General features: G+C 43.7%; 1 protein-coding gene and 1 long non-coding RNA gene across 8 annotated transcripts in view; one reads left to right on the plus strand and one right to left on the minus strand.

Annotated features, from left to right (window-relative positions):
• Positions 1-18,918, minus strand: part of Clybl (citramalyl-CoA lyase) — a 239,581-nt gene that overhangs the window by 44,779 nt on the left and 175,884 nt on the right. For 5 of the 7 annotated variants that reach the window (XR_009227841.1, XM_058582752.1, XM_058582753.1 and 2 more), the window contains exon 3: positions 975-1,163. Coding sequence is in view for 6 of the 7 variants with exons in the window: in XM_058582752.1 (XP_058438735.1) it covers positions 975-1,163 (189 nt within the window). In the remaining variant the exon portion in view is untranslated. Of the gene's footprint in view, positions 1-974; positions 1,164-3,797; positions 3,944-18,918 lie in introns of all 7 variants that reach the window. The other 2 variants (XM_058582754.1, XM_058582755.1) reach the window with 1 other exon arrangement.
• On the plus strand, positions 14,317-18,187 carry LOC131424564 (uncharacterized). The gene is made up of 4 exons (XR_009227844.1): positions 14,317-14,699; positions 14,882-15,051; positions 15,274-15,327; positions 17,149-18,187. It is a non-coding gene; the product is annotated as an uncharacterized LOC131424564 (long non-coding RNA).

Here is an 18,918-nt window from a genome sequence, read left to right on the forward strand (position 1 = left end):
TGCATTGGACCATACAGACTCAACATTCAGATTATTAAAAAGGTAAGCACTTCATCAGGTATCAGAGCTCCTCATTGGATCACTATGCTTACATCCATAACCGTCCAGACAACACTAGATGTGGCTTTGAACCCCCTCAGCTCACTTGCCCACCAAACAAACATCCAGCACATCTGGCAGGCTCTGCCCCAGATTGGCACATTGGAATGGCATTCATTCATCAGAGACCTGCACAATACTGGCAACCCCAGAAAAAAAATCTAACCCTGTCCCCCGTCTGTCTCACAATTAAAACAATCATAGTATAATTGGGCCCATTCTGAAGTTTTCTTAAGTAATTTGACATGCCAACCACTTTACATTTCAGGTTTTTATTGGCTGAAAAGTCTGTCATGAAACACAAACACACCTGTCAGCAATTTAAAAAGGACGCACTAGAGAACTGTTCAGGAAATAATATCTGTGCTAATTAAAACCACTAGTTAAAAGCTTCCTGTTTATTCCTCTAGTTGCCCTAAGGAGTGACCTTTTCTTCCCCTATGTTGGGTTCATTTTTTCATATGCGGCTGCTGTCCTCTGGAGGCCTGTGATGATTTCAAACGAAACTTGGTAAGAGCCATTTATGTCATGACCCTTCCTGGTTGAAGCCTAGGCTCTGGGCCTACACAGTGGTGGCAGGAGTGGTGCTCTGACAACCTGGCATCCAAGGATAGCTCTGGGAGGGCTAGCAAGGAGCCAGTTCTGTCCAAACCACAGATCCGATTAGGAAACCCAAGCATTGTGTCTAAAGGACAGTTGTTCCAAAGAACACTCTGGGCAAAGGCGGGCGCTCAGGTGAAGGAGATGGCTGCTTGTGTTCACTCCTCCTTCTCAGTTCCTTCCTCTCTGATCCGTGCAGCCTTCTCAAAACCAGTGGCACCCAAACCCCTTCTCTTAGATGGTCCTAAGTTTTAAGCAAAGCACTGGCTACTCACCCACTGGATTTCCTCAGGACTCTCCACTTTTGGTAGCATCAGGCTGGAAGGAAGGACCCGGGATTGCAGAAGGGTCTCAAGGTCCTCCTCCGCCAGACCGCTAGACACTGAGTTGATTCTCACGCATTTTTCTGTTGGGCCCAGATCAAAGCCTTCAAGAGTTTCTACTATTCTCAGTCGAGCTTCATTCTGTGTCAATAAAAAGTTACCTTTTTAGTTTAATTTCTAAGGGGAACACAACTGAGTGTGGTGTGACACTGATGCGTGGATTCAGTGTGAGCACCTTTCTCAGGTCTACACATTGCCCGCCCACCAAAGAAATAAGTGAAATAAGTTATCCAATGTGATTGTTGAGCTGTTGGTAGACTTCGTTCACAGGATGTCACTCATCCGGTACTTGCCATCACGCATACTAGTGTATTCTAAATGTCAGCTTCATCTTGCTCATTGGTGCTGCTTTCTAGTTGGAAAGGTACAAAAAACTAATAAGCAGTTATTCATTGATGGAGCATTAACTAGGCCTACGCATGGTTCTAAGTCCTTGCATTTTCTCATTTAATAAATATAAGAAACTGGGCAACATCTGGATTGTGGCAGTCTCATCTGTCAGCCTATTCACATTAGGGAAAAAATGGTTTATTTTTCTTTATCCCCATATAGTGTGCTTTTTTTACTTCTCTTTCTTGTTTTATTTTTTGCAACTGAGTTGCATCTTGACATTCAATTAGGCAGGTGCTCACAGGAATCTGACACTTCATACTACAAGAAATGCTCACACTTATTTAGGTGGAAGCAAAAACATCACCAAGAAATTCCTTCATGAAGTGCTTGACAAATACAGTTTGTTTTATTCCCCCTGAATTTGACAATCTTTGCTCCACAGTTAAGAAAAACTGAAAGGGTAAAATTCTGCTTCAATATTTGAATTAACCCAAGAAAAATGGTATGAGACCAATTATGTTATTTATTGGCTTTGGCTTGGGGGCGCTGGGGGTGGGGTGTGGAGAGAGAAGGGTGTGGGGTTGGTGTCAACAGAAAGAAAACACTTGGGGTCATTACTTCCTGCCAATTTCAGTTTTCAAAAACAAATTCTTCCAACTTGCCAACAGCCCTCAACAAATTCTCCTTGTCAGAATGAACACTTACCAAAAGTAGTTTCACTTGGGAAGGGTTTTTATGATACTAATAAAACTTGAAAGCCTCTCACTGCTGATGAATATGGTTTAGGGAAAAAAAAAGTCTTAACAATATATAGCCATTTGAATAGCAGTACTTATCTAGGAAAATAGCAAAACGGAGACAAGAAAGAATTATTTAAGCCAATGCGGAGTCTAAGTCCAATCAATGAGACAAGCTGGACACAGATTTAAACCAGACGGATGTGGGTCTACAACAGAGTGGAGCAAGGAAGGCTCCAAATGTGGTCTGAGTTAAACAGCACGAGGAAACGGTAGCTTAGCGTTGTCAGGTCAGATGGAAACAGTGCTGAGGACCAGTTGAGGACAGCCATGTGAAGTCCTGATTTACAGAGCTTGGACTGCCAAGAATTAGGCCAAGTTTAGACAAAAGCAAGAGAGCTCATGTCAGCTAAAGTTAGAGAGATGGTAGTCAATGATGGTTCAGTTCCAAATCAAATACCTTTGGCTACTCCACAACAGTAAAACTCCAGCTCCACCATGAACTAGATATGGAAACACTGGGGGCTAAGTGCAAGAGTTAGCTTGGTATCATGGTTCCAAGGCCGCCTAGAGCTGCAGGAGAAATGCTTCCTCCTCTACAGCAGTGCAGGCTTTTAGATCCATAGCCTCAGAGAACCCAGACCACCATGCTCCATGTAGCCCGGACAGCTACAGACCCTGGATTGCTCCAGTTGGTAAATATTTTCCAGCTTCTAGATTCTCTTTCAGTAGCAAGTCAGCCTCCTTGCAAAGGGTCCTTTGGGACAGTGAATGGAAAATTGAAGGGAACTCACTAGGTTGTTTAGGCTGAAATGTATTTGAAAATCATTGTGTCCTCATATCCATCCTGTAATCTGCATGTGTGCTCAACTTTGCAGGATCCCTGGCAACATCAACTTCCTGAATTGTTAATGTTGGCGACAAACTGAATCTGACCTCGAGGAGCTGTTGGGTGGTTTCATTTGGATTTGAAGGGGACTGTTTGTTCAAAGCTTGTGTTCTAAACCTGTTTGTGATTTTTATCTAAAGTCAGATTGCCATGGTTTCAGCACATTCCGGTTTACTTAGTAAAATTCAGCCTCTGTGAAATTGGCTCCAAATGAAGTCCCTAATTCCAACTTTAGGCATAATCTGATTAGTACTTTTCATGTTATAATAATGAGCAGTGAATACTCAGCATTTTATTGGTTTCTTTTATTTATTTATTTATTTATTTATTTTTGGCTCAGAACTAAAAACCAAGCTCTTTCCACTTCATCACGCTGTACCTTTCCAAAAAGAGATGATGGCTTTTGAGGTATATTGCCATACAACACCCTTATTAACAGGCTGTTGCTTGTTGCAATTTACATAAACTAAGTATGCATCCCTCTGGTATGTATCCCAAAATACCCAACAACTTCATTGAATTTACACCAACCAACAAGCATGTTGATTTTTTTTTTCTTTTTGGTATTTTAATGGTGAAATATGTTACTGCTAGCAAAACACACACATGCCATCTGTTGGGCTGAAAGGAAGGCAGTTTCTAAGAACAATCAAGTTTAATGCTGGGTGTTTAGTTAGAGGGAGTTACAGTCCGCCCAGTTGTGAAAAACAAGAAATTCTGCTCTTCTGCCCTTTCCCTCTCCCTCTACACACACACCTTGCTTCTTGCCACAGTCTCTCTCATCTCCATCCCTCTGTCCCCTTCACACTTTCCTCCTGCCCTGTTCACCCCTCCATCTCCATCTGCGCAGGTGGATGAGTGCCCTCAGGGTGGCCTGGTGGATTGGGGGTGGGAAGTGCTTCCTGGGGACAGAAGAAAAAGGACATTTAAATAAAGAGGCCACTTGAGAAAGAACTTTGGTGGGGAACTTAGATCCTGGAAGCAACTCAGGTTGTACACAATGAGGTTTAAAATGCATTGCACTCAGGTGTCACACTGGGACACCCTGGTGGAGTGTTCTCACTGTGGAATGAACTGTGTCCCTAAGATCTGACAAGCCGGAAAAGACCAAATAAGGCCTTTACCAATGGTTACATCAGATCTTCGAAGGGACTAATCGCCATGGTGTGTTCTGAAGCATGTTTGATCCCACACTTGCAGAGGTTGCAGAGAAAGTTGGTACAGATCGGATTCTCTGCAGGACCCTGTTCTAAAAAGTGGTGTTCCCCAAGTTCCCGCAGTCAATCGATATTCCGTGCCATGGGTTGCTCAGTGCAGTGGACCAGGGGCTAATAAACTTGTCCTTATCCATAAGCCATCGTATTATGTGACTGTGTCTGGGCCAGGAACCAAGGCGTGCTATGATTTCAGAGACTGGATTCTTATCACCTGGGGAGGAGACACGCTCTGGTGACGTCAGAAAGAGATAAATCAACCCTCCCGGAGATCTACAGGCTCCAAAATTAAAGGAGAAAATATGCGTGCAGTTGGTTCCATTGGCACCCATTAAAGCTAATAACTAATCTTCCTCGCAAGTTTCCAGCTCAGAATGACCAAATCTGCAAAGAAAACAACATCCGTCCACTTTTACACTCCAGTGGAAGAGGTGGTCCCTCGCGGCAGGGCGGCACAGTCTCGCCATCTGGAGAATAAATCGAGTGTGAAGTACAGTATAGTTTGGGACCAAGCTCCGTGGCGGCAGCTCAGCAGTCAGTTCATTAGTTCCGAACTTGCAGGGATTAGAGCGGCATCACTTCTACTGTCGGATAGGATGAGACAGACAGGATACGAGACTCAAGGAGGATCGAGACTCCCGAGGAGCCCCTTGGGCTTATTTATAAAACTACAAAGTACAAACACACCCAAATAAGTGCCTTAAATAATAGCATTATCACAGTTTCATAACATCTGAATTAACACCTTTTCCTTCAACTTCCACTCTCCTCCCCAAACCTTGAATGTTAATGTACAGCCCTTTCCAGAGGAAATCACAAAGACAACCCCGACCCTGCATGCAACAGGAGCAGCCAGAAAGCTGGGGCCGGAGACTTGGTAATTAAGAAATAGGGAGTATTTCCAATCCAGGAAGATGCACAGCCATTGTTAAACACACACACACACACACACACACACACACACGATTATTATTTTCATTCAGCAAAATCATCACATCATGTATTCAGAAACACTAGCAAATTCTCTCTTTTCTGGATTTGCCCATCTTATCTCATTTCCATTGGTAAAATGGTGACACCAGCATGGAGTGACCCAAATTCTAAGTAGAAGGCCCCGATATCAGGATCTTTAAGAAAATTTTGTTGAAAATGTCAAGGTCAAGTTTGTTTTAAAACAAAAAAATGGAGTGAATTATTCCATTGAGGGGTCTCTCTTTTTTAATTGTATACATTTATATTAAAAAAACAGAAGTGCCTGTGACCTAAAACAGGTCATCACTAGTAAGTTATATTGGATTCTTCTTTCTAACATCAAAATTAATGACAACAATGATCACAGGGACTGTAGTAGGTAGTAGCGACTGCATAGGAAGAGAAGGGAAATGAATTCTCACAGGTTCTTGCAGCCTGGTGGGGTGTCTCCTTACGTGAGGTGGTGTGTTGACTGTCTATCCCACTGTTTTTTTTTTTCCTACACAAAAGAAATCTTGGATTGCCTATTTCCCAAAAAAGATATCTACAATATTGAAGATACCATGTGTTAAGTGGTTTAAAGTGTCATGCATTGATTCCCACCAACTACTACATGTCAGACATGGTTTACTCTGAAAATGTGGATTTTGGTAGAGCAAAGTTTTTGATGTGTTAATCATGAAAAATACATTAAAACACAGGTTTATTGTAAAAATACAAACTTGGCTTTCATTTGAAGGAATGAGAAGGCTCATCAGGATGTGTCTGGATGGGAAGCTTATAGTATGTAATTGGAATTTCTGGCTCTCAGAGATTTAACTAAAAAAGAGGAAATCCTACACAACACAACTCTAAGATACAAAAATCTATAAAAATAATATATTTTTATGGCCTCTGAATGCTTAAAAATATTTTGAAAAGACATTGGAACAATAGCTTTCACCTGAGTTACACAAACCTTCACATTTGTCAAAAATCATGGAAGACAGACTTTAAATTTGTGCATTTCACGGTATATAAATCGCATCTCAAAAGCACAAAGAGAACTAAGAACAAATATCAGCCTTTTACTCAATGACAAGCACAAAGTAGTTAAGGGGAACTGACCTGCTGTCTGCAGCTCACTTTGAAATGAATAAAAAAAAATGAACTGATGGATAGATAGGAGGACAGACAGATAAGCAGACAGAAAAAGCAGGCCAACAAAACCATGGGAAAATATGGCCCAGGGACTCACTGGATGACATTTTTTGTAATAAAGTTTGAGAAAAAAATGTTAAAGATACCTTTAAAATGTTGATTTTTTTCAGAGCTGATTAATGAATATATGGGGACTTTTTACACTATTGTCTTTATATTTGTGTATATTCAAATATTTGCACAATAAGAAGTTAAAGACAGGCTAACAACCTAAAATTTATTTTGCTTGTTGTTTTAGAAAAAAATTGGGAGGAAGATAATTTTTAGGTCTATGATTTTTTTTTTTTGTAACAGTTTCAATGAGATAAAAGCCACATGGCATATAATTCACCCATTTAAAGTGTACCCTAACGTACTCTCTATCTCTATAGGTTTGGAATTTATAAATGGAGCCATGCCTACATACTCTTTCTTCTGTGACAGGATTCTTTCTCTTAGGATAGTGTTTCGAGGTTCATCCATGTTTTGCCATGTATCAGTACTTCTTTTTTACTGCCAAATAATGTTCCACCATGTGATTAGAGCACATTTTGTTCACCTACCATCAGTTAATGGACATTTGGGTTGTTTCAATTTTTTTGGCTGTTAGGAGAAATGCTGCTCTTCTAGTGCATGTTTTTGAGTAGACACATGTCGCCATTTCTCTTGGGTGTGTATCTGAGAGAAAATGTGACTCCCAGGTCCAGTGGTCACTCCAGGTTTAGCCCTGTCGGCTCGCCCCAAAGTGGCTGCACAATTTATGTTCCCACCAGTAGCTCTAAGCTTCCGGTCACTCCCTGTCCTCACCGCCACTTGCTGCCATCTGTGTTCCTGAGCTGGCCATCCTAGAGGGTGTGAAGTGGTCTCTCGTGGTTTTGAGTTGCATTTCCCTGTTGACTGATAGCAGTGAAAACCTGTTTGTGTGCTTAGTGGCCATTTTAATTCTTCTCTGGGGAAATCTCTATCAATCCTTTGCTCAGTTTTAAAAATTGTGGTAAAATATATAACATAAAATCTTTCATTTTAAATTTAACTTTTTTCAGTGCTATGGATCAAACCCAGGTCCTTACACATACAAGACAAGTGCTCTACCACTAAGTCACAACTCAGTCCTACTTATCCATTTTATTTTTATTATTTATTAAGCTGTTTACTTATTTTATTGGTGCTGGGGATTGAACTCAGGGGCACTTTACCATTGAACCACATCCCCAACTCTTTTTATTTTGAGATAAGTTCTCACTAAGTTTCTGAGGGTCCTGCTAAATTGCTTAGATTACTGGTATGGGCCACTGGGCCCAGCTCGTAACAATGTCATAAAGCTCATTCATGTCGTACCATGAATGTATCCAAATTTTACTCCTTTTCATGGCTCAGTAATATTCCATTGTCTAACATAGCATGTTTTGGTTACCCAGTCATCTGTACATGCATACGTGGACTGTTTCCACATCTAGTCATTGAGAATGATACTGCTGTGAACATTGGCATACAAGTTTCTCTGAGTGTCTCTTTTCAATTCTTTTGGGTATATACCTAGGAGTGGGTTTGAGTTATGCTGTGCCATACTGTAATTTTACATTTAGCTTTTGAGGAACAGCCAAACTGTTTTCCATAGAAGCTGCGCCATTTTATAGTCCCACCAGCAATGCACCAGGATTCAGATTTTTCCACATTGTCACCAACACTCATCATTTTCTGTTTTGTTTGTTTTTCTTTTTTAAATAATAGTGGGTGTGATGTGGTACTTCCTTGTGTTTTTTTAAATTTTTATTTAGTTGTAGTTGGTCACAATACCTTTATTTTATTTATTTATTTTTATGTGGTGCTGAGGATCAAACCCAGGGTCTGGCACGTGCTAGGCAAGCGCTCTACCGCTGAGCCACAACCCCAGCCCTTCCTTGTGGTTTTGATTTATGTTTCTCTAATGATTAATAATGCTGAGTGACATTTTTGGGGGGAGGGGTTGGGTATTAGAGCCACTGAGCCACATCCCCAGACTTTTTTGAGACAGGATCTCACTAAGTTGCTTAGGACCTTGCTTAGTTGCTGAGACTGTTTTTGAACTCACAATCCTCCTGCTTCAGCCTCCTGAGCTGCTGGGATTACAGGTATGTGCCACTGAGCCCAGTATGAAGGACTTTTTGAGTACTTACTGGCATTGGTATGTCTTTTTTGGAGAAATGTCTATTGAGGTCTTTTGCTTGCTTTTGAACAGAGTTGTTTATCTTTTTGTTGCTGTGTTATAAGAGTTCTTTGTAAACTGTGCGAGATGATGCACACCTGAAATCTCAGTGGCTAGGGAGGCTGAGGCAGGAGGATTTGGGTTCAAGGTCAGCCTCAGCAATTTAGCAAGGCCCTAGGCAACTCAGGAAGACTCTGTCTCAAAATAAACTATAAAAAGGGTTGGGGATGTGGCTCGGTGGTTAAGTGCCCCTAGTACCAAAAAAAAAGGTCTTTGTATATTTTGGATATTAGGTCCTTATTAGACAAATCATTTGCAAATATTGTCTTTTCAATTTTCTTGACGGTGTTTTATGAAATAAAAATGTCATGATTTTGCTAAAGTCCATTTTTTGTTATTGGTGCCTGTGCATTATTTATCATGTTGAGACCATTTCAGAGAGATCTATGTGTATGTCTTCCTCTTCCTCTAGGAGTTTCATAGGTTCACCTCTAACGTGTATGTCTGTGATTTATTTTGAGTATACATTTTTACATATGATGTGAGATAGGAGGACTGTGATATTTTTGGTCTTTATTTTTCAACGATGAAAATTCCCTGGAAGGAGAGAGCTCAAGTGGAAAGAAGGGGCTTAACCGCTACTGGCCTTCACTTGGCTTTGCCCTGACAGCACCTGGCTGCGATTGGCCTCCCCGCTGCCGTGGCCCATCCACCTCCCACCACGTTCCCCCTTCTCTTGCCCGTCCCCCACCTCCTCCTGGAGGATTTTCCACAAGTATGCAGCAGTACTTGAGATCTCTGAGACCCTGAACCGACATCCTCATGGGCCTCTGAGGTGCCCCAAACCCAAACCCAAACCCAAACCCAAATGCAGAGGGCCATGTGGAGCTGGCGGTGAGATTTGCTACCTGTGCTTTCTGTATTCCGGTGAACTTATGACTCGTGGCTTTGAGGTATACTGTGCACACACCTTTTTAAAAGGCCAAAGTATCTACTTATGGAAGGCCTGTGCTGTCCTTCTCAAGCAAATACCAAATGCCATGCTCAGATCGGGCTGCAGCGTGGCGTCTGCAAGTGGCTCTGCCAACTTGTATGATTTTCCTTCTCTCGTCCGTTGTTCTCAGGTGTCCCTTAGTGAGGCAGTGTTATAACTTCTGGTTTCTAGTGGGGCGGCAGAGGCACAGGGAGCCAGGACATCTGCTCCTGCAGGACAATCTGTGAGTGGGGGAATGGGGTGCATTAGCACACTCTCTCCGGGGGCCACTGGTCACTTCTATGTGATGGGGAGGATCCAGGGGGAAATGACAACATAGTCACTCACTTAAGGTAAGACATCCAGACCCTTGAAAATGTCTAGGCATCAAGAGGGCCTCTCTTTTTCTTTAAGGATGTTTGTGATTCTGAAGAGAAAACTTCCTGTGCACTGTGCCCAGATTCTGCCTGAAGACCCTGGGCTGCAATATTTAGATTTTTAGTCAGGAGGAAAAGGATTATTCAAATGCTATCCACTATGCCAGGTGCTGGGACAGGTGACAGGTGTGGGGGCATCAGGAGAGATATATAAATTGCTCCCTGTTGAACTCTAGGAGTCCACCAGCCCGTTGGGGTTGGCAGTGAAAGGCCCACGGAATGAGAAGTGGAAGAGCAGCGAGTCAGCAGAACAGACCTACAGCCTGGGCCTTGGAGGCAGGGGACGGCAATGCCTGCTGAGATGCGGAGGACGATGGCCTGGGCTGGCTCCGTCAAGATTTCAACAGGTCTAGAGAGAGACAGCACCCAGTAGGAGGCTAAAAATGGGCCAAGGGCATAGACAGGAACAGTGAGGGACAGAAAGGCAGATGGGAGCACCAAGGCAGAACATTCGGCCAGAGGAGCATCCTTGCTTAAGCCAGGGGATGGTCAGAAAGGCAGAGGGGAGTCCAAGGCAGAGGGGCAAGGTCATGGTTTAGAAGCACAGGGCTGAGGCTGCATTCCACTAGGGAGGAAGGGGTGATGGTGCTGGTAGGATGTGAATTTGCAGTTCAGCTGGAGGGAACCTCTTGAGAAGCTGCCCCCTGCCCTGGCTGCATCTGGGGAAGATCCATCTTCCAGTCAGGGGAAAAGTCCCTGCTCAATCCCACCTGCCCAAGAGCTACCACTTTTGTCTCTAGAATGGGTATTCATACATGGGTTTGGACTTGGGGATTCACAGTCCAGTGTACTGACACAGAGACCAAATCACCACTGCAGGGTGCAAGCTCTGGCCCACCTCCCTTGCAGGTACCTTCTAATTGGTCTCCCTCCACCCTGCCCCTCGAGGACCAGGATGGAGTAGGTGGCTCCTTTCTCCTACTGGTATAAAGTCCAGCCCAGAGCAAAGCTGCCCTCTCTCTTGCTGTATTTATGTTTCAGACTTCTCTGGGTTAGAGGAGGTAATTAACTGTTTTAGTTTAAAAGCCCTCCTGCTGGGTCCCAGTCTGCGTGGGAGAATCAAAGTAAACAAGCAAAAGGGAAGACTGTCATCAAAGGACCCTGCACCTACCTTTCTTCATCATGTGCCATTTGCTGCAGGTGCTGTGGATCACCCATGCAGGGCAGGGTCCAGGGCCTTTCATTCTTTTTAAGGGTAAATCAAGAGTGATGGGATCATAATTTAATGAGGCAGTCTTTCCATGGCTCCATATGCGCACCAGATAACAGACAAGTCACCTGTCCCTGGCCTGAGTGATTTTAGAGTGATGCTTGCAACAGGTTTTGGCTGATGACTTTCTCTAGTTTTCAAGCCAACTTGAAATTTGTTGCTGGAAACTAATCCAAATTGTTCCCTTCATGTAAATATTGACAACCAATTTTTTTAAAGTGCAAAAGATTTCTTCATTTTTATGGAGGAAAACATCCATTTCCTGGGAGGTAGCAAGTTTTGGAGATGAGGTGGGCCACTCCCCGGCAGGCTGGCTGAGGTGGATTATAAACCATATTGCCAGCGAAGACCCCTGTCTATGCCAGCTGCCCCAACATCACTTGTCTAAGGTGCTGACAAAGAATCTTGTCTCCTTAAGTGGAAGCTTATAAAAATTCACAGATGGAAGTGTCTAGGTCTTGCAATGACACCAGCCAAGCTAATGTTAACTTGAGCTGGCTGCAGGAGCGAGTCCTTGACTTCTCGTCTCCATATGAAGGTGGACACAGTATGGCCTAGCAGCTTCCCTAAACGGGATTCTTTAGATTCGTTGGTGCATTAATTAGTCTTCCTGGCAGCCAGGAATGAAGAAATCAGGTAACACAATGTAATGTGTGGTGGCAGAGATCAAACACAAAAGAAACATGTCTTGCAGGTACATGAAAAACTGGACCACAATTCTCAAAAACTGTTTTTAAGGTAGGCAAGTCTTCAAAACTAAAAATGAATAGAACAAACAAATAAATAAAAACTCTCCATGCAAAGTATCACCAGTTAAGTCCATCTTTGTATACTTTGAATGCTGTGACTCAAAAATACTCTCATTTTGTAGCAGCTGATCATTTATTTTTATTTATTTGTTGTGACTTGTCTTGCTTCCTAATTATTTCCCAAAGAAAATTGTAACTAAAAAGGCTTTTTAAAAATATATGTTTTTAGTTGTAGATGGACACAATATCTTTATTTTATTTATTTTTATGTGGTGCTGAGTATAGAACCCAGGCTCTCACACATGTGAGGTCAGTGCTCTACCACTGAGCCTCAGCCCCAGCCCAAGGCTTTATTTCTTTTTGTTGGCAAATTTTTCGTTGTTTTGAAGGGTAGTACTTTTCCATCCTGTTCTTAATTGATTTTACTTTTTTCAAAAATCAACAAGGAAAAGAAAAGAAAACACAGGATGGGGGCAATGAGCCCTCAGGACACTTTATTTTTGAATAGGCAGGTTGGGAAGCCCCTGAGGCCTGAGGTTTGGTGACAGCAGAGGGCTGAACTCCAGGACCAAGTGCGCCGGAGGCAGCTGAAGTCAGGTACGTGGAGAAGGCTGCAGAGCCTGCCAGGCCACCCAGTCCCCAACACTGGGCGCACTGGATCTCCCGTAATTAAATGCTTCCCTTGAGCAAATGCTAACAAAATAAAGCACGGTGGGCACCGCATTTGGTTCTCCTTGCGTTTTCCACCTTTCTGTTGCCAGCCCTTCACGTCGCCTTCCCAGCAGTCCCATTCCTTGGCCGGTGCCAGCCAGGCGCACTGCGCAACCACTTGGGTTTTCTTCCCTCTTTTGCGCCCAGTGAATTTTCATAAAGTGTTTAACGTGAGAACAAGCAGGTTCATTTCCCGCGCGGTGGGCCAGGCGCGCCGCATCACTGCCGGGTTTTGGCTTCTGAGGCCCAGCAGCGAGAACTCCTGCCAGAGCCCGTCCGGTACCGGCACCAGGTTCCCTGTAGCGGAACAGATTGTGCGGCCGCTCCGCAGCCTCTGGAAACGGCACATCAAAACGAAGCTGTAGCCTTCCTGCAAGAAGGAGATGAGACTCTCTTGGGCTGGCAGTTCTGCCAGGAAAGGGCTCTAGACATGCAGGAGAGGGCAAAGGCATTCCACCTAGCCACGCACCTGGCCTCGGGACCCTGAGGTCCTCCTAGTGCCATCAGCTGTCAACCGCCTGTTACATCACAAGGCGGGTTAGTCTTCCTCTAATCAAGTGCAGACCCGAAAACCAAGGATTTTCTTTTTAGTATAGAAAGAGGCTACACACAAAAAAGTGGGATTGTAAGGAAAGTTGAAAGGTTTTGAATCTGGCCTTTCATATATTCCCAGTTAATTGCTTGAACCACGTATGAAAATTTGGTGCATGGGAAGTTCCAATGTGATACTTAGGCGTGAGCCTTGTGACAAGGTCACTGCTGCTCAGGGAGACTTTTGGGGAGAAGCTGAGCCTTGCAGCTTCCAACATAGCCCAGGGATGAGAATGGCCTGTTCCTGAAGGTGACAAGGTCAGTGAGCCTTGAGGAAAAGAACAGGAATGACTCACCCTATCACTCCCCAATGTTAGGAACGGAGGACCAGTGGTGCCAGAGGGAGGCTTTGGAATGAAATACACAGACAATCCTTGATTACAGTGGGGTTCCGTTCTGATAAGCCCATCATGATTTAAAATGTCACAAGTCAAAAGTGCACTTCACACCCTGAACCCACCAAACACCTTGGCTAGCAGCAGGGCAGGCTGTGGGGTTCCCTCCGCTCCCCCTCAGGATCACTGGGCTCGCTGGGAGCTGTGCCCTCTGCCCTCGCAGTCCCCAGGAGTAGATAGTGCAGGTTTCCTACCATACCTTTCTGAAGAACAGAGAGGTTAGACTTATGTGGAGCCCCTCAACTAGTCCATGATCAAGGTGAGCAGAACTCACTCTTAGCTCCCAGTCTCCTGTTCGACCTGCAGATCCCCCTCTTTGCACTCTAGGGGACCAGTGGGCCATCTTATGGGCTTGGTAAACTTTTGTTTTCTGCTTAAACTCCTTTAGACAAGATTCTGCGGTTGGCTACCAGAATTCCTGACTAATGCCAGGATCACATTCTACATGCAATCTGTCACCTGTCTTTTTAAATCAACAAGAAGTAGGTGCCTCTGTGTAGGGCATGATCTACGTAAGCATGGGGGAGGGCTGTGGGGTACACTGTTGATGGCTGCCCCATTATTTACCCAGTCAATCCCATGATGATTAAGATCTAATTTTTCTCCATTTTTTCCCCTATAATTCATTCATTCAAGAACTATTTACTGAGTATGTTTCTGTGCCAGGCACTAATTTATGTAATGTAGAAAACAGCTCCCAGGCTACATGGAATTCACAATGCGGGTCTGGTGTCCCCAGAGCCTAACCAAAAGGAAAGCCCAGGGAACTTGCATCACTTGGCACTGAGGCAGGTCAATCTACTCCCCCATAATGGCAACCAGCCTGTCCAAGGATGGGATTCAGCATATGCTACTCCCATACACAGGCCCTGGGCATTTGACAGAACAGCAGAAAAGGGAGGCCACTGTCCCCACTCCTTCCCCTTCTCCCTGGAGCAGGTCATAAAACCTTCATTCCAGAGGTCCTTCCTAAACTTGAAGGAAAGGAGCATCCTCACCCTGAAAGACAGACACCAAGGAGAAGCTGAACACACAGGCCTTGGTAAGTCCCCCTCCTCTGTCCAGCCAGGCTTCTGCATGACTGTTGGTTCTGAATCAAATCCAAGCGTAAAATCCAGTTTCCCCTTTCTTTGGACCTTCATTTATGAAGGCTCCCAGGTCATGTAAAACTTATATAAAATAAATGCATATGCTTTGCTCTTGTTAATCTGTCTCTTATTATAGGTGACTGGGCAGTGAACCCTGTGATAGGCGAGGAAAAGATATTCTTTTGTTCCAGAGCATCATCTAATCACACACCTCTTCTTTTGCATGAAATCAGACCTGAAATATCTAGAGTCTACTTTCCTCCACACACGGAAGCCTTCAGGTTGTTGGATTCTGCAGGAATCCAGGTATTTAGTATGCTTTCCATCTCTCAAAAACAAAAATAAAACCATACAGAGCAACCTCTTACTGCTTCATTCCAACTTAGAAACCTAAACTCTCGAATCCTGATCAGTAACTGGGCAGGAATGGAAGGCCACTGGTTGCTGACGGTCATTTACTCACCACAATCTTTGGGTCTATGCTGTCAGTGCAAAATGTGACCACTGTCCATTTCTTCCTTTGTCTAGCTGCTGTTGTTATGGCCCAGGAGCGATGCTGATTTTAAAGATGACTTGGCTCTGGTAAGCTGATTTCTCAGGCCTCCTTCAGTTAGTTCCAGCCACAAATGCTCCCTTTGGGCTGCGAACCCAGAAGGCTACAGGGAGTGAGAGGTTCTCCATGGTTTTCAGGCTGCGTGCATGTGTAAGTGCTTTGAACAGAGGTGATTAAGGGGTTAATTGTATACAGTGAGTTATGACTTTTTTTTTTAAAGAAAGGAGAGCAAGGGATAGAGAGGAGTATGAAAATAATGAATAATACAAGGGAGTATTTCCCTGAAATCTCCTGGTCTCTCTGATCATCTTAAGGATTCACCTTTTTTTTTTTAATTTTTTAGTTGTAGATAGACACAATACCTTTACTTATTTTTATGTGGTGCTGAGGATTGAACTCAGTGCCTTACACATGCCAGGCAAGCGCTCTGCCACTGAGCCACAATCCTAGCCTAGGATTCACCTTCTTGCTAAAACCAGATAGGTGAGCTAAGCTCAGAGAGGGTACAACTATGGTGTGAAGCACTCAAAGTTCCTAGCATAAGCTGGACACAGAGTAGCTGCCCAGCTGGGAATTAAAGGTTTGTGAGATTAACTGAAGAGTTGCAGTGCAGTCTGCCCCTCTCCCACCAAAAATGATCCACCTGTCTGTCTCTCAGACACACACATATACACACACACACACACACACACACAGAGCAATATTCTCCATGTTTGTTAGGTTCTTGCAGATGGACGTAGATGTCCCATCTTTAGGCATGGTGGTATTCTTCCTTACTTTCTTATAGTTTGTAAGCATGATCAGTAACTTAGGTCCTAGGGTAAGAATCACAGAGAATCAGTTTTGGAGTTAGGAGGGCCTTTGAAGTTACCATCATGGCTACTGAACAGTCCTACAAATATCTGAGTCCTGCAAATGCCTGAGACTTTTGTCTTTGAACGCTCATAGTTCAATATAATCATTTTCTGATTTTTCAGTTTTCCAAAAGAAATTTAAAAATGTAAAATGTTTAACAATTCATAGTAATTCGGAAAGAGTAGTACGACTTTTTTTCTTTTTTTTGTACTGGGGACTGAACTCAGGGGCACTTGACCACTGAACCACATCCCCAGCCCTATTTGGTACTGGGGACTGAACTCAGGGTCTCACTGAATTGCTTAGCACCTCGCTTTTGCTGAGGCTGGCTTTGAACTCTGATCCTCCTCCCTCAGTTTCCTGAGCTGCTGGGATTACAGGTGAGCGCCACCATGCCCGGCTAGTACCAAATTTCATGAGGGTCACTATAAGCATCCTTCCAAAGCTAAAAACATTATATATATATACAACTCAGAATGTCTTGGGGTGGAGAGAGTGCTTATTTTTATCTGCCATGAAATACACTGCCACAAATGATGGTATTCCTGAGATAAAAGTTCAGAGTGTTTGGGGCCTCAGTTTCCAAATCTGCAAGATGAATTTGGAGGTTCTTTCTGTCTCCACTACTCAACCTTCTCTGTATCACTGTCCTCTGGTTAGTTGTCTTAAGACAACTGCTCTCCAAACAGTGGAAATGCTCACCTGTGTTACCTTCTTTTGAGTAGAAATGATAACACATTGCTGGCCTAATATTTAGATTTACTATATATTTTATGGTAAAAATATAAAATATCTAATGTTTTGAGCACTCTTTAGATGGAATCATAGAAGTTTTCAATCTTTGTCACTTCAGATGAAAATGATGTTTAAAAAGTTAGCTGAAAGTTAATATTTACCTTTATAGCTATATCTAATATATAATTATGAGACATATTAAAAGAATAATGTTTACCATCTTTAGATGACTTGTATTTTCCTTTTTTTTTTTTTTGCAGTGCTAGGGCTGGAACCCATGGCCTTGCACACACCAGGCAAGCGCTCCCTCACCAAGCTTCAGCCTCGGCCCCTTACCCTCTTTAAACTGTACTGAAGAAGCATTAACTGATTTAAAAGCCCAGGCATTTTGAGAACTTTAAAGCAGTTGAAGAAAAGAGGGCAAATCAGAAATATCCAATGAAAACTATTTGTAATGGTTAAAAAGCTATGTGATGTGCCTATTTTAGTATTTAGAAATTGACATCTTTGATCTAGATATTTGTTTTACTTGATCTGATGGGTTCGGGTGGGGCTTGGACACAGGTACTTTGAAAGGCCTCCCAGACAGTTCCAAAGAACAGTCAACCTGAGAACCCTGCCCCAAGGGTACATGAGCAAATGCCTGGCCCTCCAGAAGCAGCCCCTACACTCAGGTGAGAAAGGCCTGCTGGGGGGAGAGGAAGCAGCGGTCCCCTGGGCTCCTGCCACAGATCCTCAAACAGCACACTGCCCATCACATAATCCACCACGAGCTCCCTCCATTTTACCACGTGCCATTTCTGTTTACAACATATTGGCAAATACTGGCAATGTGCTGTCATGATCTTTGCTGTGGTTGCTGATTTACCCCTGGTCCTTGGTTTGCTATTCCCACCTGCGCACTGAAGGGAGGAACCTCATGGAAGTGGAGCAGGAAGGCAGTCATAGGCTGGGAGGGCACTGAGGCCAGCCCTGCATTTTACAGATGAGCAAATGAAGAACTGAAGAAATTAAATAATCTCCCCATTAGCTGGGTGACCTGGCATTGCCTATAATCCCAGCAATTTGGGAGACTGAGGTAGAAGGACTGCAACTTTAAGGCCAGTCTGGACAACACAGCAAGACCCCATCTCAGAAAAAGAAATAAAGAAAAGGATTTTGATTTTGATTAAAAAAAATTTTTTTGTAGTTGTAGATGGACAGGATGCCTTTATTTTTGTATGCGGTGCTAAGGATCGAACCCAGTGCCTTGCACATGCTAGGCAAGCACTCTGCTACTGAGCTACAACCTCAGCCCAAGAAAAGGATTTTTAAAAAGATATTGTTTTCTGACCATAAAAAGAATATATCTCTTTATAGGAAAGCGCATACCTGTATTTTAATAGATACCTGTAATCCCACACATGGTCACACCATGACATCACCATTTGGAGTGTTGGAGCAAGGTCAGAACAGCCCAGGGCCACTGCTCCCAAGTCCCAGCCTCCTGCTTCCTTTATACTCTTAATCAATAGTCACTCAACACTGGTTGAGTCCATTCTTTATCACCTCCATTTGGCTCAGGTCTATGTTTTCCTGGCCCAAGCCCCTAAACTATTGCGCTGTAATTTCTGGAATGTTACAACCATTCCCTGCAACACCACCTACTCTGTTGGAACTTCTGCTTGGCTGAGTCCTGCTTCCTTTGAGGGGAAGAAGACTGCACTGCCCTGCAAGGAGGGTCAGGAGTAGACGGAGACGTCCTCTTCATACATGTCACTGTCCCTCTCCCATACCATTACTCCGCCACACGCAGGAGTCCAAGTCCCCCTTTCAAATCCTTGCTGTGCTCATCAGTAGAAATGTCTCCCTGTAGCCCAAGGGAAATCCCATCTCATGACCCTAGTATCTTCCAACACCCACCTTGGTGATGTGGTCACACTTGGGTCTCACACAAAGGAATGAGAAAGGGAATTTTCCAAGTCAATAAGAAGATGGCCAAGCACCGAGAGCTGAGCGTCTGCCTTCACCTTGTTACATCTCCCAACACT

Source organism: Marmota monax, unplaced genomic scaffold (assembly GCF_021218885.2).
Source record: "Marmota monax isolate L192 unplaced genomic scaffold, Marmota_monax_Labrador192_F-V1.1 WCK01_AAM20220418_F8-fsc00026, whole genome shotgun sequence".
Classification (NCBI taxonomy): domain Eukaryota; kingdom Metazoa; phylum Chordata; class Mammalia; order Rodentia; family Sciuridae; genus Marmota; species Marmota monax.